We start from the raw sequence: 20,730 nt of genomic DNA, 5'->3' as shown, positions 1-20,730 counted from the left end.
GTGGCCGGGCCAGTTTGGAGGGAGGGAGGAGACCAAGTTGACGAAATATGGGAATGCCCGTTGTATGTAATGTGCCTTTTCATTCGCCTGAAAATCAATAAAACAAAGTTAACTATAACATTTATAAAAATTGATATCTACTAATTCATGAACCTATTTAATTTAGGTGGGTTCCATAACCTAAAAGAAAAGTAGAAGAAAGTTTGCATGTATAAAATGTTAAGTCGGTTACCACCTTCCATTTGTCCGACAAATTAATTTATCTTAAATAATTATTACTGGTGTCCCGTTAAGCTGTGTAATGCAAAAGTACTTGACAAATTGGATTGTTAGCATTGTGATAAGGAACCACATACATTGAAACATATATTATTTGAGTATCAAATTATTTTTACATTTTGGTCTGAAATTTAGGATAACATTTGCAATTTTTTTATTTTAATGTTCCTCTTTCTAAATAAAATTTAATAGGTAAACCACCACTCCTTGTACCCTCAATGTCACATATAAATATGAAAGTATTTGATCTTTTGATCTGTTCTACTGTCAAATTCATTACTAGGACCTGGAAATCTGCTAATATTTTACCTGTAAATGCTTGGTGGGACTTCATATTGTATATGAGAAATTGTTTTCTAGTTTCTTTCAGTAAGAATATTGAGCCACCTTCAATCAAAACCTTAATTTTGAAAACTCTTTAAGAATTTATAAATAATCAGATAACGGGCCCAAGCATGCTTTGCATGACAATGGTCCATGCAAATAAAAGCATATGAAGCTTGCTGTTGATTAGATATGCATTTTTAGATACATTTCTAACACCTTCTTTAACATTCCTGCAGTTTGACCAGTCTCTATTCATTAAATACAAACACATAAATGTTATCCAAACTATGGTGCCCACTCGGGTTACAGGGTGAACTGGCATAAGTCGGTGCTATATGCCCCGGAGGGGCGGGAGGACTGGCCGAGTCTCCCAGACAGGCTCCAGGCGACGACGGAGGGGTTTCAATATCTGGGAGTGTAACCCTAGACCGGACTGTCTCCTACGACAGGAATGTTGGGAGGGTTCTGACCAATTTCGTGGAGGATGCGCAACGATGGCGTCGGCTGCCGCTTACGCTGCTGGGGCGTGCAGCCATGTTTAAAATGATAACGCTGCCCAGGTTCCTGTATGCGTTACAGAACGAATATTATCCGGTCCTTCGGCGGGTCTTTCGGGAAATTGATTCGGAGCTCCGTAGCTTTCTCTGGCTGGGTAGACAACCCAGGGTGGCGATAAAGACCCTGCAGAGGCACCAGTATAGCGGGGGAATCTCGCTTCCCAACATCGAAGCCTACTACTGGGCGGAACACCTGGTATACATTAATGATTGGCTTCACGCCCCGGCACTGCACCCGACGTTTGCTTTGGAAAGACATGTCATGGGACCCACTCGTGTCATTATTATTTATATGGTGGCAAGGGTACGGGACGGCTACTGACGGCCACTAAAATCACCCTGGCGATTTGGAAAAGGGCGACTCGGGAGATTGGCTGGGACAGGAAGCTAAGTAGACAGACGCCCCTATGGCGTTGCGCGTGGCTACCAGAACTAAACAAGTTGAGGGGGTTCACGCAATGGGATACCATCGGGGTGTCGACATTGGGAGACGTGCTAGTGAGGGGGGAGCTGAAATCCTTCTCGATGCTCCGCAAGGAATTTGGATTGCTCCCCACGCAGTACTATAAGTACGCGCAACTGAAACATGCTTGGCAGGCGGAAGGGGTACAGACGGCTTCTCTTCCCGAGTATGCACCTCTAGAGGGAAGATTGCTGCAGGAACACATGGCGGAAAGGGCGGTGTCCCTCACATATCGGACCCTCATGAACAATATGCCCGACAAGCTGGGGGCGCTTCAGGCGACTTGGGAGGCGGACGTGGGTGAGATGGACGAGGTGGACTGGGATACAGTTCTCATGCACCCACGAGAGGTGGCGATTAAGTCCCGGCTACGACTGATTCAATTCAATATTCTGCATAGAACGTACTTTGATAGATGCCGACTGTTCAAAATGGGACGGGTGGGGGACACGTCGTGTCTGAGGTGCGGAAGGGAGGGAGGGACTTTCTATCATTTACTTTGGCTCTGCCCGCAGATTCAGGGGTACGGGCGGGGGATCCTAGGGGAACTGAGTAAGGTGCTGGAGGTGCCACGGCAGGAGGACCCCAAGTTAGTACTACTGGGTATGACGCATGATGTGGACCTCCTCCGCCCGCTGTTGATTTTCCTTGTGCTGGCCTTGGTGGTGGCAAAGAGGGACGTAGCAAAATACTGGGGGGCGCCCTCGCCACCCCGCTTAGAGGAGTGGAGGAGAGGCCTTGACATCTACATGGCGGCAGATAGGGTCACGTACAAGGCGAGAGGCTGCCCCAAAAAATTCACCAGGGTGTGGTCCAGATGGCGGAGGTATCACGGCCTGGAGGGGGGGCTCTAATGGGGCGGTGGAATGGAGGGGGCCGACATGGTTCACGGAGGACGTCCACAACCCTAGGGTACAGACAGTGGTGTACACTGAAGACGCTGGTGTCACCCGCAGCATAAGTCCGAAACAGACTTCCGGTGTGATGAGAGAGGGGTGGGGGTGGAGGGCAGGCGAGGTGGGGGTGGTGCTCAATACTGACCTGTCTGTTTGGTTGTTTTACTTTGTGTGTAGCTGTAAACCAAAAATGCCAATAAAAATGTTTTTAAAGTAAAATGCAACTGGATGCATGATGCTTCCAGTGAGTGGCTCCATGTTAAATGTTCTGTTATTGTTTATATATTGTATAGCACACATTTGTGATGCCTAGTGGTGTAATAGGTTGGCTGGAATGTGCATTTCATCAGACCTGCTGCATTTCGTGTGGACTGGATTCTTTTGTTAGGAGGTTTGTTATGTTCTATATGATGTTAGTAGTTGTTTGTTAGTGGTTTGATAGCGAATGTAGCCCGAAAGTGGTCTATGGGTATGATACCTGCACCAAAATATGATTGGGTGTGCTAGTAGTATACTGAGCAGTCCCAGTATGTGTTGGCTGGCCGGATGCTATTCTTGCCTGCATTATCCATCTGTCTTATTAAGTAAAAAAAAGCTCTAGCCCTCGATTGTTTGGTTTTGGGTTCTTACAGAGTTATTGTTGCTATTTTCCCAGTATATTTTATTGGGTGAGTTTTCTCTCAGTATTTAGGTATGCAATAAGAGTTGTGTGTTTGTATAGCACTGATATGTCTTCTTATGAATGTATCAAATTGAGTAGACACACTGCAAACATACTGCTCTTCAAACGTCTCTACACTTGGAGAAGAGAAAAATATAATATTGTTGAGTAATCCAGCATCAAATGGCAGCTGTAGGGCTCTTCAGAAACCTTTTTACCAATTATTTTAAGGACCACAAAGGGGGGGGGGGAACAATGGAGGGAGCAGGTGGGGAACACAACAAGGAGTGCGGGGAGCAGTAGATCAGCTTGAGGCTGAGAAAAAGGGTAAGAAAATGTTTAAAGAAACAGTTATGTTATAATTTGAGCTCCACCCACAACTTGCAATAACTATAACTCGAGCACCTCCATACACAGTGTTCTCCACTCCCTAGGCACAATGCATTAACTATAACTCACGGCTTCCCCATGCACTGCTTACACCCTTTCATATTACATCACTTATAGCATGTTCAATTACAGTATTTAAAAAAAACTCATAACATTTTAAACATCATTAATGAAAACACTGTCCATGGCACTGGGCTGGGTTATAGTTAATGTTGTGAGCCTCGCGAGTTGAGAACACTGTGTATGAAGGTGCGTGAGTTATAGTAGATTGTGAGCGGGAAACAAATTGTAACTTTAAGTTGGCACTGTAAAGTGAGAGCTATAACTTTTTAATTTCCAAGCTTTGTGTAGTTTAAGTTGGTTTTCCAATGAAATAATAAATGAAGTTTTCCTAAATATAACTAACCTTAAACCTTTGGTTTCTTACTTGGATTTGCATGGTTATGTAAAAATAAATAAAAGCTATTGAAAACAATATATTATACTTTATTATGATATTAAATGGGTTTTTTGAGGGGTACCACAGTACTGTCAAGATAGGTCAGGGTTCATTATGAACGTTAGCATCAACTGTGTGATTGTTTACCTTTCACTTGCGGTTCCTCAAAAGCACCAAGGTACCTCTTACACCAAATAAGTATATTTTATTTAAAATATGGATCGGGTTTTTATGTCTAGTTATCTTTGTTAATTGGACATGTATTAATATTGAAACTAGGTTGGGTTTCTGAACTATACGGGTACAGCAATAGTATAGTGATCCAACAGTGGTAGGTTTGATTTTGGTAAACAGCATTTTATAGGTTTATTACTCTGTCAACTGTAGGAAATCTGTAGTGTACACCCCTTATCCTCATTACAATTGAGATCTTCAAAGGTTAATGTTGTGCTCTGTCTGGGAATGCACATTTTCTGTTCAGAAGCCACCTTGTAGGTTTTGCAAAACTGCAATGTCTCAACAAGAAGATCCTGTCCTGTTGCAGGAGTAGAAAAAAGAGGTGGAGCAGAGGATGTAAGAGGAGAAACAAAAGGTGGAGCTGAGGAAGAAAATGAAATAATCCATTGTCTGGGATTTTTCTACATTGCCTCCTGGAGAGAAAATAAATCATGCCAAACTTATTACATGCAAATTATGCAAAAAAAGTTATTTCTTGTGGGAACATCAAGCAATACTTCTTAAGTACCACAGAATAAGAAAACATGAGCAGGCAATGAATTTCCACAAGGTTGGTGCATGTGGAAACGAGGCATCGGAAGGAGATAGAAGAGGCCAAAGCAAGAGCATCTTCAGCAGCCACTTTTCCAGCTACTGCAAAACCTTCACCTCCTTCTGCATCATCAGGTGCACCACCACCACCCGTTGCATCTGTCCTTCTGATGGCACATTCTACTTTTTCTGGTCTATCTGCCCCTCCACCAAATCCCAGTGCATGTCTCCCTCCCTCAGTACCTGTTCTTGGTACCTTTGTGACAATCCATCTTTTGAGGCAGAACCCTCAACTTTTAGAGCAGTATAGCAGTACAACAACATACCTTCTCATTTGCCATACTGTCTGTATTGCGAGACCAAGGGATATGACAATCCATTGCAAGCCTTTCATGGTTCATCTGTGCCTCTCCAATAGTCTTGGGGTTTATTTGCCTTTGTTGTCCTCCTGTTTGCTGTTGAAACTATTGTTTTGGTTGGTTATGTTGACCGTGTCCAAAATAAAAAAAAATGAAAACATGACATAAAGAAGTAAAAAGTTATTTTCAGAACTAAGCACACATCTCAAAAGATAAATAGCTTCTGCCAATATTATGCATATGTTGTAAGGTATCAAAAATACACAATTGTAATTAGTATAGGTATAAATGGTAAGTGTAAGGTAAGTTAAAAATCTGCCTTATGGTCACTTCATAGTAGATGGTACATTAATAATAGATTACTACAATGATATCTAATTTTATTTTGAATGGAGTAGAGTGTCGTAGAGTGGAGTGGAGTATCGTAGAGTGGAGTGTCGCAGAGCGATGTGTCATCGAGTGTAGTGTTGTCAAGTGCAGTGTTGTCAAGTGTAGTGTCATCGAGTGGCACAGCGTGGAGTAGAGTCTTGTAAAATGGAGTGGTATAGAGTGCAATAGAATGTCGTAGAATAGAGTGTTGTAGAGCAGAGTGGATGAGAGTGTTGTGGAGTGGCGTGTCGTAGAGTGGAGGGTATTAGAGTGGTGTGTCGTAGAGTGGAGTGTCATACAGTGTCATAGAATGGAGTAGAGTTGAGTGACATAGAATAGAGTGGAGTGAGGTAAAGTAAAGTAAAGTGTTGTGACATAGAGTGTCATTAAGTGGAGTAGAATGGAGTAGAGTGGAGTAGTGTGTTATACAATAGAGTGGAGTAAATTTGTATGGAGTGGCGTAGAGAGAGTTGTTTAGAGTATCGTAGAATGGCATGGAGTGTTGAAGAGTGAAGTGGCCTAGAGTGCAATAGAGTGTGGTAAAGTGAAGGGATGTAGAATGTTGTAGAGTACAGTAAAGTGTCTGAGTGGAGTAAGGTGAAGTGGCATAGAGTGATGTGACATAGAGTTTAGTAGGTTAGAGTATCATGGGGTAGAGTGGAATGGCATAGAGTGCAGTGGAGAAGAGTTGGGTAGGGTATCGTAGAATAGAGTGCAGCAGCGTAGAGTGGAGTGATTTGTTGAAGAGTGGAGTGGCATGTCATAGAGTGGCATGTTGTAGAGCGTCTTAGAATGGAGGGGCGTAGAGGGGAGTAGTGTAGCGCAAAGTGGCATATCGTAAAGTGGAGTGGCGTGTGGTAGAGAGGAGTGGCATGTTGCAGAGTGAAATGAAGTGACATGTCGTAGAGTATTGTAAAGTGGAGTAGAGTGTCTTAGAAAGGAGGGGCACACAGTGGAGTTGAGTGTTGTAGAATGGGATGGCATAGAGAGGAGTGGTGCATCATTGAGTGAAGTGGCGTTCTATAGAGCGGAGTGTTATAGAGTGTCTTACACTGAACAGGCATAAAGTGGAGTGACGTGGCATGGCGTGGCGTACAGTAGAGTGGAGTGATGTGTCATTGAGTTGCATGTCATAGAGTGTCTTAGAGTGGAGGGGCGTAGAGTGGAGTAGAATGGAGTAGTATGGACTGGCGTATTAAAGAGTGGAGTGGTGTTTCATAGAGTAAAGTGACGTTAAGTGGCATTCAGTGGAGTGACGTTTCATGGTGCGGAGTGGCATGTCATAAATTGCAGTAGGGTTTCATAGAGGTGAGGGGCATAGAGTGGAGTAGAGTGTTGTAGGGTGGAGTGGCATAGAGTGGAGTGTCATTGAGTACAGTAGAGGGGCATGTCATAGAGTGGTGCGTCGTAGAGTGTCATAGAGTGGACGAGCGTAGAGTGGACTGGTGTGTCGCAGAGCGGAGTAGAGTGGCGTGTTGTAAAGTGGAGTAGCACGTAGTGAAGTGTCATAGAGTGGAGTGGAGTGTCATAGAGTGGAGTTGTGTGTCGTATAGTGGAGTGAAGTGGTGTTTCGTAGACTGTCGTTTGGCATATATTATTTTTTCTTTATATTTCAATAGATACCATGGTCCTCTCTAGATAATTTTGTGAAAGTACCACGATACTTTGTTGACTTTTAAAGACAATGTATGTCACTAAAAATACTTTTCCCTAACTCTACAGACTTTCCTAAATTGCCTAATTCATCCCTACGCATTATAAAAAGAGTATTAAGCAATATTTCATGTAAAAATATGAATAAATATGAAAAATTGAAAGTGTGCTCTAAACAATATAGCTACCTTTTCTTTTTGCAAGAGCTTTGATTAACCAATAATAATGTGTTTGGACATTGCCATGTACCGCTGTATACCATGAGGGTACGGCTGTATTCCACCGCCCAATACATCACTACATTTTTATCCCTATTTAATTAAATACAACTCAACAATTTAAAAGCAAATAGCAAGAAAGTACCCCTTCTACACCATAATCTATATTCCTGCCAAACGTCTTGGTAATCTGTGCACCAATTTTGCCGCTAAGTCTGTCTAAAAAGTCTATGGAAAATGTTTTGGTAGAAAAAACGTGTATTGGGACACCCATTTTTTATTTGCACCCCCTTCAAAATTCACCACAAAACTTTTCATCATCAGCCAATGTGGAAAAAAGAATAGGTCTGCAAACTTTTGTGGAGATTCATCAACCAGTGACAAAGTGATTACCAAGCAATAATCTTAGGAATTCCTATCCTCGGAATCCGAACAAGAACCACAGAGTGACTACCATGAGCGACTGTTATATATATATATCATTTATACTGGACTGTGCTACTGCAGAACAGCCAGGTTCAGGAGAACCCATACCACTGTGAAACTTAGAAACTACTTCAAAGGCTTTCTAAAATGTAGTAGACTGGAGTAGAGACTCAATTCATCAGGCAGGTCTGTTTTTTGATGACTTTGTAAACTTAATGGTCCCATGCCCCAGTAAATGCCTATGTGATGCTTACACGATTTATCGTCTTGGTCATGTTAATTGGAAATTGTTTGTTTTTAATTGGAAATTAAAGCCATCATTTACAACTTATTCCACCTGCTTTCCCAGCCACTGCATTCAACCTAGTATCATTTAAAACACAATATTTGGCCATGACTTGTAAGGAGTTGGAATTTATGTATTAAGCTATAATCATATGTGTGCTGATTTGCTGTCTTTTTGTTACCAATGTGGTTTTTAGTGTGCAGTAGCTAAATTTAGCTTAACAAATAATGTACTTATCTCGGTTATTTTTTTGCACAGCCATTTTGAACTTGGACAACTCTGTGGTTGATCTGGAGACCATTCAGGCCCTCTTTGAAATTGTGAGTAACACATATTAATGTACATCTCCAGGCATAAATATTTGTAATCTAATTTGTCATTGTGTTATACGCTGGTCACTACAGTTTTACAACTGAATACAGAGAAATAAAGTTGAATTCACATATAGACAAGCATCAGTAAAACTGGACAGAGATCTAGGCTGAGATCCAAGCTTCAGATAAAAGATCTTTCCGTAGCATAGAACAACACAAATTATTTTTCTGATGTCTAGTCAATGATTGAAGTGTACTGGTGTTTGCTGGTACTTAGGACCAGCACTTATTTGTCAACCCCAGCACTTATTTCCTACAATGAACCACATGGTGGAGCTGTTTGTCTATTTGTCAAAAGACCACATCAGCAAACCGTTTAAAACTTCAATAGACACAGCATTTGGCAGCACTGGCAGGGTGTGCAAGCTACAGTGGTCACCTGTGAAATAACTTGGGTCCTGCCACTTAATTTTGTACAAATTGGTGGTGAAAATGGCTGCACAAGCATTAATATATAGCAGTCAACCATATGCGGCATCAGTCCTGATGCCTTCCCCGTGTCGCACTAGACCAGAGGGTTCATGGGTAAGCCTCGGACAGGGCATCGACACCAGGAAAGTGACCAGCCTGGTTAGGTGGCAGTTGGCCAAGATGACAGTTGCGACCCCAGCGTAGGGCGGCGAGCTGGATAACCATGTGGAGGTAAGACTGTGGCCTGCACAGAGGGCAGGTGCTGACAGCGGCCCTCCTAGATCATGGATGCCCCTCACTGAGTGTGAGTGCAGTGGAGTTGGTATCACTAGGCTGCGACCCAGTTGAGGACCTGAATTTGGCCCTGAAGGCCGGCAAAAGTGATGGTGGACACCCTTGAGGGACTGGAGGATGCCAGTATGATAACTAGGGCCGGACCCAGGTGGGGGCCAGTGGGGAGTGTTGGTGACCCCTCCCTAGAAATAGCAGCGGGAGCTGAAGGTACTTGCTGTGGCAAACCAAGCCCGGGAGGGGCTGGGTGGTCATGCTGGTCACCAGCCAAAGAGGTGAGGGGGCCTCCCTATTGGAGGTGGGTGAGATTGGCCCCAGTACCCGAGAGTGCTGGAAGATGACAAGGTGGATAGAGGACCACCCCCGGTGGTAACAGAGTTGGTGGGCCGGCCATCCCTGCGGGCAGGGAATGTGCCTTGTGGTGGGCAGGGACACCTCGGGAGTAAAGAGGATACTGCTAAGTTGGATTTTCCCTCCAGCCCTGGGGCCTAGAGTTTGGTGGAGGGTGCTTGTGCCTGTAAGGGACTTAGGGTCACTGTCTGGCTAAGGCTGATCCTGTGGCAAGGGTCAACCGGCAATGGCAAGACCCGTGTGCACATCATGCTTAGGGCGGCCGTGCCGCAACAACCCCTGGACATTGGGGACATCGCTGGTGTTCCAGCTGCACACCGAGGGACCTGGGGTGAGGTCTGAGACTCCAGCCCGGAGATGTTTCTCCCCAAAGAGATAAAAATGGGACCAGCTGCAGACCCCCCGACACATGCAGGCGCTGTTTGTGAACTGGGTCCATGAAGGACACAGATGGCCTGGAGAACCACACGTCCACCATACTGCCAGCCATTAAGGATATGAAAGTGGACCCGGAGAGCAAGATAGATGCAGTGGCCCTGGACCTAGGAGAGAGTGGATGAAACTGAGCACGTACTAGCTGACTTTGGGCCTAGGGTCTCCGGAGGAGAAGAGCTGTTTCGGTTCTTGCAACAGACTGTTGCTCACCTGAGGAACAGGATGGAAGACACAGAAGGGCGCTCCCGGCTGAGCAATATCAGAGTGATGGGTGTCCCTGAGACATCAGAAGGCCCCAGCAGGGAATAATTTTTTAATGTTTGGCTTCTTAAGGAAATGCTGGGTGGTAAGGCGCCAAACATGTTCATGATAGAGTGCTGCACAGGGTACTGGGCAGTTTCCCAGCAACTGGGGCACCTCCAAGGCCGATAGTGGCAAGACGGCTCAACTTCTGTGACCAAGACAATATCCTACAGGTGGTGCGGGCTCACTATCCCTTGAATATAAGGGGTGCCTCAGCGAACATATATCTGGATTACATTAATGCTGTCCAGAGGCAACGTGAAACATGCGCCACCTCCGGTCGCTCAAACTAAAGTACGCACTGTTCTTCCTGGCAAAGCTACATGCCTACACAAAAGGGGATAAACACTTCTTTCACACAGCCATGACTGCTGGTTGAACTCTAACGGACCTGGGCAAAAGGTCTGGCAGAGGGGAATGGCGACAATGGATGTCGGGCGGGGAGACGAGGTGGCCTGCCTGCTGCTCTGACAAGATCCCAAATGGAGACCGAGAGGGCAAGGTTGTGGCGGAGATTCAATAGCACGCTTATAGGGATGAGATAGCAAATGGGAGGTTTTGATGAAGGAGTCTGATGAGAATGCCAGTGACTCTGGGGGATCAGGAGAAGGATCGGAGGAGAGCAGCAGGCCGTTGGTTACCCCGATGACTGCCAACACACTAATTTGAGACTCAATGCTGAGGGCCGGCTGGGAGGGAAAAGAAAAGCTTCCTGAGGGGGCGAGTTGGTGTCTGGCTGGAGGATAGATGCTGTAGTGAGCTGCAGTGGGTCAGACCTGCCCACCTCCTATTGTACACTCACCAAGAGAGACTTGCAAGTTAACATGTAATGTTGTTGTGGTTGTTTGAGTGGGTACGACAGACAGCTCAGGCATTTAGGGGGCAATAGTTGTGAATCGGCAGCACAAGGAGGTTGGGTGGGGAGGAGGGGATGTTTTGGTGATTGTTATAGGCACATAGAGGCATCATAGAGATGGACAGGCACCTGCCAGGGAGAGGCACTAAGCTCAATGGGTGCACATCACCTGAATACCCCAGGCTTCACTCTTAGGGATATGTCCTGGAATGCCTGTAGACTGGGCAACAAATTGAAGAGGTGGGCAATGTGGACATACGTAGTGAGACAGAACCCAGATATTTATCTCCTTCTGAAGATTCTGGAGACACATCTCACGGGAAACACCTGCCAAGTGCTGCACCATGGCAAATATTGACTGTTTGTCCATGTCGGCTTCTCCTCCTGCTCCAGAGGGATGGGAATACTGACTCGCAGATGGCTTCTCTTGCAAGTGACTATTACATGGGTGGATAGTATGGGATGCCAGGCAGCTGTGAGTGGCCGATGGAATAGGACAACCCTGACATTAGCCACCTGCTACTTTTCCCCTGAATTGCAGCAGGAGGGTTGAATTGACTGGGTGCATGACTGGTAGAGGTCCCGGAGTCTATACTGTTGATAGGGGTGGAACTTAACCTAACCCACCACAGTGACCTAGATAGGATGATGCAATCTGGGGTGCCACCCAGATGAGATATGCGTTTGGCATCCTTTCTGGACACTATGGAGTTGGTAGACCAATGGTGGGTGGAAGATCCGGGATACGACATTACACTTAGCTCTAACCAGCTACGCTCTCTGTCCAGGCTGGACTACTTTCTTATGCCATGACACCAGATGGGTTGCTTTGGGCATGCTGATATCCGTGCATGGAGCATATCCGCATTCACCACTGACAACACTCCTAATAACTGTCATCCAGAGTTCGAGGAGGACGTGGAGGTTGGACCAATGGGACCTGACTGCTTGGATACTAGAAGTCTGGTGGTAGAAACCACAACTCAGTACTTTAAGAAAAATGTGGGGAGAGTGGACTCAGAGGTCACTGTGTGGGAGACCTACAAAACAGTGCTGCATGGCCACCTCACAGCCCATGTATCAGGTAAACGTAAGGAGGGAGATGGGGAGCTTGTAAGACAGTTGGTACAGTGGGAGGCCAATTACATTTCCAACCCTTCTCCGGGCCTTTCAGAAATACTTGAGGAGGGGAGAGAGGAAATGAGCTTCCTGTTGCTTCAAGAGGCAAGGGTGATGTACATGGCGCAGCAAGGTCGACTATATGAAGTAGGTAATATATCAGGCAACCTACTGGCATGGCTGGCCAAAAAAGAAGAAGAACAGAGGTGGGTGAAAGTGGTGGTGCAAGAGGACGGGACGAAGCCAATGACCCTGAGGTCCATAGTACAGTCCTTTGTGGCGCACCTGGAAGTTTATAAGTGACATTCTAGTGCCAAGGCTGCAGGTGGACCATGGTGAGTCTCTTGATGCAGAGTTGTCCGAAAAGGAGCTGGCTGAAGCCATTAACCAGATGAAGAGAAGAAAGTCCCTCCATCCCAATGGGTCCCCCCACTACCTGTTTAAAGGCGCAAAATCATAATTAATGGGCTTGCTCAGGGCAATGTTCAACATGGACCTACGGGAGTGTTGTCTACTCTGTAGGGCAACAATAGTCGTGATTCATCTCCCTTCTTAATTTGGAAACAAAGATTTTGGCATAGGTCTTAGCTAATCGCCTGCGACAAGTGATTGACACACTAGTGACCCCAGACCAATTGTGCTCCGTGCAACCAGAAACAATCTTCACCGGCTAGCAGGTTGCCTGGCAGAATGTGACCAACTTGCAGAGCCAACTCTCCTACTCTCCTTAAATGCCTAAAAGGCTTTTGACTCCCTTGAAAGGCACTGTCTTATGGCTATGCTGCGGAGAATGGGGACTGATGGAAGATTTATGTCCTGGGTGGATTTATTGTACAAGGACCCAGTAGCTTGAGTTAAGGTGAACGGGGCCATCTTGGGAGAGATCCCCTTGTGTAGGGGCACCAGACAGAGAGAGGGATGCCCACTCTCCCCACTGCTGTTTGCATTGATGATTAAACCTTTGTTTAGCTGGTTTCGATCAAATACATTATTTCACGGTTTCAGATGGGACCCCGATTGAGAAGATACCATATCCCTATATGCTGATGTCATCCTGCTGTACCTGGCAGTCCTGGGGGTGCTAGAGATTTTGGAAGTGTTTGGCTCCTTTTCATTGCAGAGGATCAAATGGCATAAGTCAATTGCTTTCCACCTTCCGAGGGGTTGGAAAGTGGGGCTTGACATCACAGCCCTGATGAGGTAGCCCAGGGGGTTTAGGTATCTGTGAATATTTGTTGCAAAAGATCAAGAACTGCTCCTATCAGAAAACCAGGGGATAATACTTGCATTGTATAAAAGTGAAGTGAAATGGCGGAAAAAGTTGCCACTCTTCCCTATACAAGATGATATACCTCCCAAAATTTCTGTACGTCCTACAAAATACTCCGTTTGAGGTCCCACAGGATTTCTCCAGAGAGGCGACAAATGTCACACCCAGCCTGCTCTGGGATGGTGGATCACCTAGGATAGCATGATCATCCCTCACACAGCGGCTGTTGGACAGAGACGTAGCCCCCTCAACCTCTGCTTGTATTATTGGCTGGCCCAGCTAGATATTGTCAATGACTGGGTTTTCTCCTTGCAGCAGGAACCCTTAGTGAAGGCTGATAAGCATGCTGTGGATCCAGAGGGATATGTTTGATGTTTGTACAGGGGGTAAAGAATGTCTCCGTTGCTGACACTCACAGAGGTGGTGATCGGGTACGCGTGGAAGGGGCCTGTAGATGATACCGTTCCCCGAACTGCAAAACCATATGAACTATCCTGAGGCCAATACCTTCACTACCAACATCTGTAGCATCTCCATTGGCCATATTTCGAGGGGCTCAGGGAGGCCCCGAAAGAATCCCCCCTTGAATTTAGAGTACTGGGAGCTCCCCTAACTGACCATGCTGTGTTAAAATTATACTCAAAAGTCCTACACAAAAACAGCCCTCCACTGGATCATCTTAGAGGACAGTGGAAAGGAGATTTGGGTAGACTGGATTGGGGTCAGCCTGAAGGAACCATCCAGAAGCAAGCATCTGGGCCAGACTCAAACTGATCCAGCTAAAACTGCTCCACGCTACTTTTTTCACCAGAACTCCACTGTTTTGAATGGGGAGCGCAGCCTCAGAACTGTGTTTGAGGGGTTGCTGGGAAAAGGGCACATTACTTCATACCATATGGGAATGCCCCAAAGTTCAGAGGTACTGGGAGGGAGTGGGTAGAAGGATGTCCGCAGTCTTAGGCTGTGCACTGGAGTTGACCCCCATCTGATCCCCCTGGGTATCTGGGGGGAGCAGTCCTTGGACTGATACTCTTTACTCTTCTGTAACATTGCCTTGATGATGCTAAACGTGATGTGGTTCATATATGGGGGTGCAGAGAAATCCCTTTGCAAAGGGCCTAGGAATCCAACGTAGATTGGTGCATGCACTATTACAAAATGGTGCATTAGGCATTTGGAGGCCCCAGAATGTACGAGAAGGTGTTGGGACCTTGGCAACACGCTGAGGAATATGTTTTATGAGGGAGAGAAAGAGGGATGGGATCCGGCTGGGCCCTGGGACAGTGGGCACTATGGAGTAGCATTGGAATCACATTGTGTATGTTCATGCATATACTTTCTGGAGAGAGTGGGCCAGTGCCACTGTCAATGATAGGGTGACCACTTTTCACCCAGTTGTTTAAAAATTAATAGAGATTTTAATGTTTTATTTACAAATTGTGCTCTGCATTTACTTAAGATTTACCTAAACATTTCCTACAGAAGACAAAAAGTAACAGTATCTGAAATGTGGTAGAAAATAGCCTTGGACCTACAATGGTCACCAGTCCACACACCTTGGTTGCCTCAAACTAAAATGGGACACAGGGCAGATATCTTTATGCAGAGGCCCCCTTCCAAGAACGGCCAAAAGCACACAGCTACTCGCAATAGAAAATGAAAATGAAACAACTCAGCTCATCAATTAGCCGAAATTGAAAGACAAGGTACCTGTCCAGGGCTTTCCCTTTTATAGGAGCTGTGCAGGAAGTAGATTTAGAAACAGAGCCTGGGCTTGGAACATGCTGGTCTGTAACATTTCCTAGATGTATCCAGGGGAGCTTTCTGATTGGGTATCAGAGTCCCTCTGCCTCGTTGTAGGCCCTCATTTGCCACTTGGGCCTGTAACACAAAATAGGGCTTTTAACAACTGGTATTACCCTCTGCCTTATTGTTGGCCACCATTTACGACTTAAACTTGTAGCAGACAAGAGGGCCTAAAAAACCTGGTAATACCTTCAGCAACATTTTAAAATGCTATACTGCAGTTGAGTTGTGACATCACAATACCTCTGCCAGAAGACGTGGCCCTTGCACTATATGAGCATAATACTTCACTGCCACTTAAGGGGAGGATAATGTTATCATCCTATATTATGAGAATTAAAATACCCCACACTATACATTTAGAGGTATTTGTGAATCACTGATTGCTGATTGTACTACTGAATATCAACCCCAAGAATACGTGTTACAATAATATTGAGGACAGAATCTCAGGGACAAAATATCAAAAGAATAGTGCATATAGGGAAGTATAGAATTACTAGTTCTAACTTCATATCTACATACCTTAAATATGTATGTATCACATAGGTACAGATATGTAGTCCTAGATGTAGAAAATTTAGAAAATCCAGACTTTCTTGCCTGTCTATATTTTGTTTTTGATATTTTGTCCTCAATATCATGTCCCATTGATATCCTGAGTTTGATATTCAAGGGGCAAAGTGTGAACCACCATGGAGTACCGTAGCCATATAATTAACCTGCATTGAAAGTTTTAGTGGCTTGCAATATCCTTACCACATATGTGGTAGGAAGGGGATAGTTTACCCAAGTATGTATTTTCTCATCCAAAATACAAACAGTCCTTGGGTTTTAGAGTGAGATAAAAAGTTCAACAGCAGTTTACCTGTGCCTCATGTGATCCCAAAACATGTTTATCTTTTGGGGAGTTTTAAAAGTATTATTTTATTGTAAGAAATAAACACAACATTCCTGTTTAATTTTCCTCCTCTGATTACAGAGATCCTGTCCTGAAATCATGTGTAGATTGTACGTGGACAACTCCTGTGTCATCTGCTCTATCCCATTTTACCCGGAAATAATCCTTTGTGCTTCATTTGTAGTGTAAAATCTGATCTCCTGTACCCATGTATCTCGATTTATATCCTTTGTGAAGTACTCTAATGTCATTAAAGCCAGGTCTCTTCCATAAAAATATCTGCAAAATGATTTGACTAATCGGAAGTCAGAACATTAGAACTGTTTATAACTAAAATAATACAAATTCCCCATTCTTGCCTGATGATTTATGGTGAGCTTTTTACATAGTTAAACGTTTTAAGGGTCTTTGACACATGCTTTTCTTCCTCTTGTGGGACCCCTCCTTTACATTTGAATATACAATGATGACTAGGTATGCTAATAGGGCCTCTATTAGTGACTTCATATTAGCTGAGTGTAAGTAAATGCAATGAGGGGAGGCCCACAATCCAAAGGGACAGGGCTCTGTAGAAGACTGTCAAGTTGTGAATAATTCCCTTTGAAACCACTGATCTTACACCAGCCGTACATACAGACAACCACATGACAAGCACTCATAACCCCAATCCCGAATGAGTCAAATGCTACAAAGTTTACTAAATGTTTGTCTCAAAGCTTTAATAAAGAAATAATCAATCAATATATTGTATATCATTTCAACATCTCACAGGCTAAAATTCCATTACATATAAAGACTAAAAAAAGATTTCCTTCAAAAGTGCATGACAAATACACAAAATCATTAATTTAAAAGAGAGAAAACGTAAAAGACAATTACATCTGTCATTGACTTGAGCTACTTTGTCGGACTCAATAAAAAAAACACATGATAATACACAACTCCTTTTCTAATGTGCTCATCTGTTTCTCAAATTTAGCACATTGTGTGCATTGTTTCAGTAAATAATGCAAATTGTGACCACCTTCTTCAAGACAACAAGAATATTTCTCTCATACAAATTTCAATTAAATAAAAATCCTGCATAAAGAACTTGTAACTAATAAATACATAAATACTCCATCATAAAACATCAATCATAAATATGATTTCTACGTCTGATGTACAGAGATCATAAAATATTGACACAATGCAAATCAAAAAAAGTTTTACCTCAGGCTATCATTTATTTAGTATAAATAGGCAGGTTGCACCACACTCCATTCAGGACTAGGGTGCTAATCAAGTTGCACTCCTAAACACTAGCTCAAATCAAAGACAGATTTAATTGTCTTGCATGTTTTCTCTCTTTTAATTTACTGATGTTGTATATTTGTTATGCACTTTTAAAGAAAATCGGTGTTTAGTCTTTTTATGTAATGGAATTTTAGCCTATGAGAATTTTGAAATGATATATGATATATTGATTGATCAGTTCTGTGGCTCACAAGATGTTTTTAGATACTAGTTCCTAGTTTCAGTTCATAGTGGAAATTCATTTTGCCCAGGGTGCCCCCTCTCACCTTTGTAAATTAGGTTTGTTCTAAGACATCACTTCCATTCCTTCATAAATATATTGTTAAATACACATTCTTTACAGAAGGTATTTATTTCGTAATAATGCACAATCCCATCTCCTTTCAATAATATTTTCTTTGCAGTCTGTTCAGACAAGTTGAAAATAAAGAAAATCCTGACAAAAAACACCTGTTACTTGGATAAATGTTGGACTTAGTATACATGTACTTCTCTGTCCCTCCTATATATCTCCCATCCATGACCCAGCTAGTATTCACCATGATAAATTCGGAAGATTTCTAATTTGTGATTGGAACAGTGAGGTGCACATGGAACCTGCAGCGTGATGAGGTAAGGCTAGAAACGTGTTTGAAGAATGTGATTCGAACTCAAGAGACCTAATTCACAAAGCATTTAATAAATTATAAATCTACTCGTGTATGTTTACACCAAACCTGGGCTAAATTTCTATTGCGCTGTTGTAATCTTGCGAATTTCGCGTAACGCTTTTTACTTGAATTTCACTACTACACAATACAATATTTTAGCACAGGAACAATGCAAACACCCACAATGTTGGTGTCTGTTGTTTGCAGATCATTTGTTTCTTGCACTTTTTATAAGCTTGAAATACATCCTTGCATAATTCTGCATGTTTTGTTTGCATAATTTTGCATAATTACACCACAGAAAATTATACAGATTTTGCATATCGCTAAAACCTTCACTTGAAGTAGATTTATAATTATTTTGGAATTCTTAATGGATTCCAACAGCACTCATGAATAGCTGCATCAGTTGCAACCTTCCAAAAGCACTGATGTGCATAAATAGACACACGTATAGATGTGCCTAATGTACACATGTGTAATTCCTTAGCACAAGAGCCTTTGCACTTGCCAACTTTATATTTATTTCTTTATGGTGAAAATATTTATCCCCTGGGGGAAACACCTTCCACCCAACCAATTTTGCCTGTGCCCGCACCCAACCATTCCCACCCTGCATAGGTATTTATTACTTTTCTTTACAGAAGTAAATCTTCAATTATATCCAGGGTTGGGATGAGCCATGACAAAGATTGTAAATAGCAATAAATTTAGTAATTTGAGAGTGTTCGTTATATTTCTAAAATATTCTCGTGTTGGAATACACCTCTCTCCTTACCTGGGAGCTAATTTAATCCAAAATAGTATTATACTATGTAAGTATTGTATTGTGTGTGTTGGTAAATCGATATATAAGTATAAATTAATGTGTTATGCACGCAAATTATACATTTGCACTCCTTAAATGAGGTATTTGTACAACAAAGTTGAATGTTGGTGTGAAAATGGCTTTGTGAATCCGACCATGAAGGTTTAAAACTCTGCATGCTAAACCAACAGGTGATTTCCAAAGGCAGGCTGCCTGTGAAGGTGTCAAATATGCAACAATATGCAAAGCCTGTTGGTTTTTAACATTCTTGACCATTGGATGAGTGGTTATTCAATTTTCCAATGCAGTGCCAATGAACTGAACACCAACACAGCCATAATCTTGTTTGTATTCTCTGTTATGTACAATGCCTGCAACCCTACACTTAAGCATGTAGTAGATAGGATATGCAGGCAAATAGTAAAGCAAGTGTGATTAAAATGCACCAATATTCCCAATTTCACAAGGGGGTAATGGTATAAAATGCATTTCATAGAAAATATGTTTGCCTCACAAAAGAGATGAGAACATATAACATTTCTTTAATTGACGAGCCTCACTCATGCAGGTTTTTTCGCTGTGCTGAGGGATAGGAAAAAAAAGAATGAGTGGAAAATGCAAGGAAATTGCTTACACTTATGGAACTAACTTTCGAAATCCATAAAGGAATAACTTGTACGCTGTGGATTTTTTTTAAATGGCCAAACTTCCATCTCGTTACATTTCCTCCACACGCATGGGCAACATTCCCACATTTATTAAAAGAGCGAAGACTATGGGCCTGGTTACAAGTCCTGATGTAGTCCCAATTCAGGTGGAGATGCAAGTTTCACCCAAATCATTATTATACATTGGTAGGTGTCTGCGGTAGATGGCACATAGCAAGATGAGGTTTCTGCAGAACCCCCTTGAAGGGTTATACTTATTTAACAATGAACAGTTAGACTGTAGGGAACACTTGCCATAGAACCCTCCCTTCCTACCCAGTCCACAGTGCAACGGTGTGAATGTTTTTGCTATCTCTGCAACCACTTTATTTAAAGCAAATTCCACTAAACCTTCCTGTTTTCTCCGATTCAGACCCTCTGGACAACTTTAGTTTCAGATTTTTGTTTCATTAATACAGTTCTTTTCTTTGACTAATCGGGCTTTATTTCAGGAATTTTTGGGGACTACAACTCCCAATCGTTAATACATGCATGCAACACTAAAGAGTCGTAAGATAAGGTTGACTGCCATACACAATTTGAAGTCCAATGTGACCTAAGTAACTGTATGACCATATTGTTATCCTGACATGGTTGTTGACTTCTGGGAAGCCGTCTTATGTTACTATTAGTTCTTTACAGATGGTGGATGGGACAAAGAGTAGAAGATGTCATCTGGTACGATCCGCTCTGAATATTATGTATCAACGCATGCTCTTATATAAATGTTTGTATAGTTTTTATTCAAATGCTAATAAAAATATGTTAAAAAAAATACATTGGTCAATGTACATTTTTCGTACCTTATGATTTTCTGTGCATGTATGTACATGATCAAGCCAAATGAAATATGCGTGCAGAAATACCTCAAGATGAACTGGTGGACAATGCAATTATACTGCATTATTCCTCATTCATCATTCAAGCATGGAATGAATCTGGAAACTGCACCTGGTAAATATCGCACACCACAAAGTCTGAAGTTCCCTGATACAGTATAACTGTACCAAGGCACTCAGTACAAGTAGCCTAGAGCAGGAAGCGTCGGGATGAAACTCTCG

The 20,730-nt window shown here is 43.1% G+C and overlaps 1 protein-coding gene across 1 annotated transcript in view; it reads left to right on the top strand.

Annotated features, from left to right (window-relative positions):
• FMN2 (formin 2) overlaps positions 1–20,730 on the top strand; it is a 656,752-nt gene that overhangs the window by 397,640 nt on the left and 238,382 nt on the right. The window contains exon 8 of the mRNA XM_085612201.1: positions 8,350–8,411. Within this exon, the coding sequence (XP_085468327.1) occupies positions 8,350–8,411 (62 nt within the window). The remainder of the gene's footprint in view (positions 1–8,349; positions 8,412–20,730) is intronic.

The sequence above is a fragment of the Triturus cristatus genome, chromosome 6, assembly GCF_964204655.1.
Source record: "Triturus cristatus chromosome 6, aTriCri1.1, whole genome shotgun sequence".
NCBI classification, from domain to species: Eukaryota; Metazoa; Chordata; class Amphibia; order Caudata; family Salamandridae; genus Triturus; species Triturus cristatus.
Note: the sequence above shows the minus strand (reverse complement) of the source record. Positions and strands in the feature narration are given on the sequence as shown.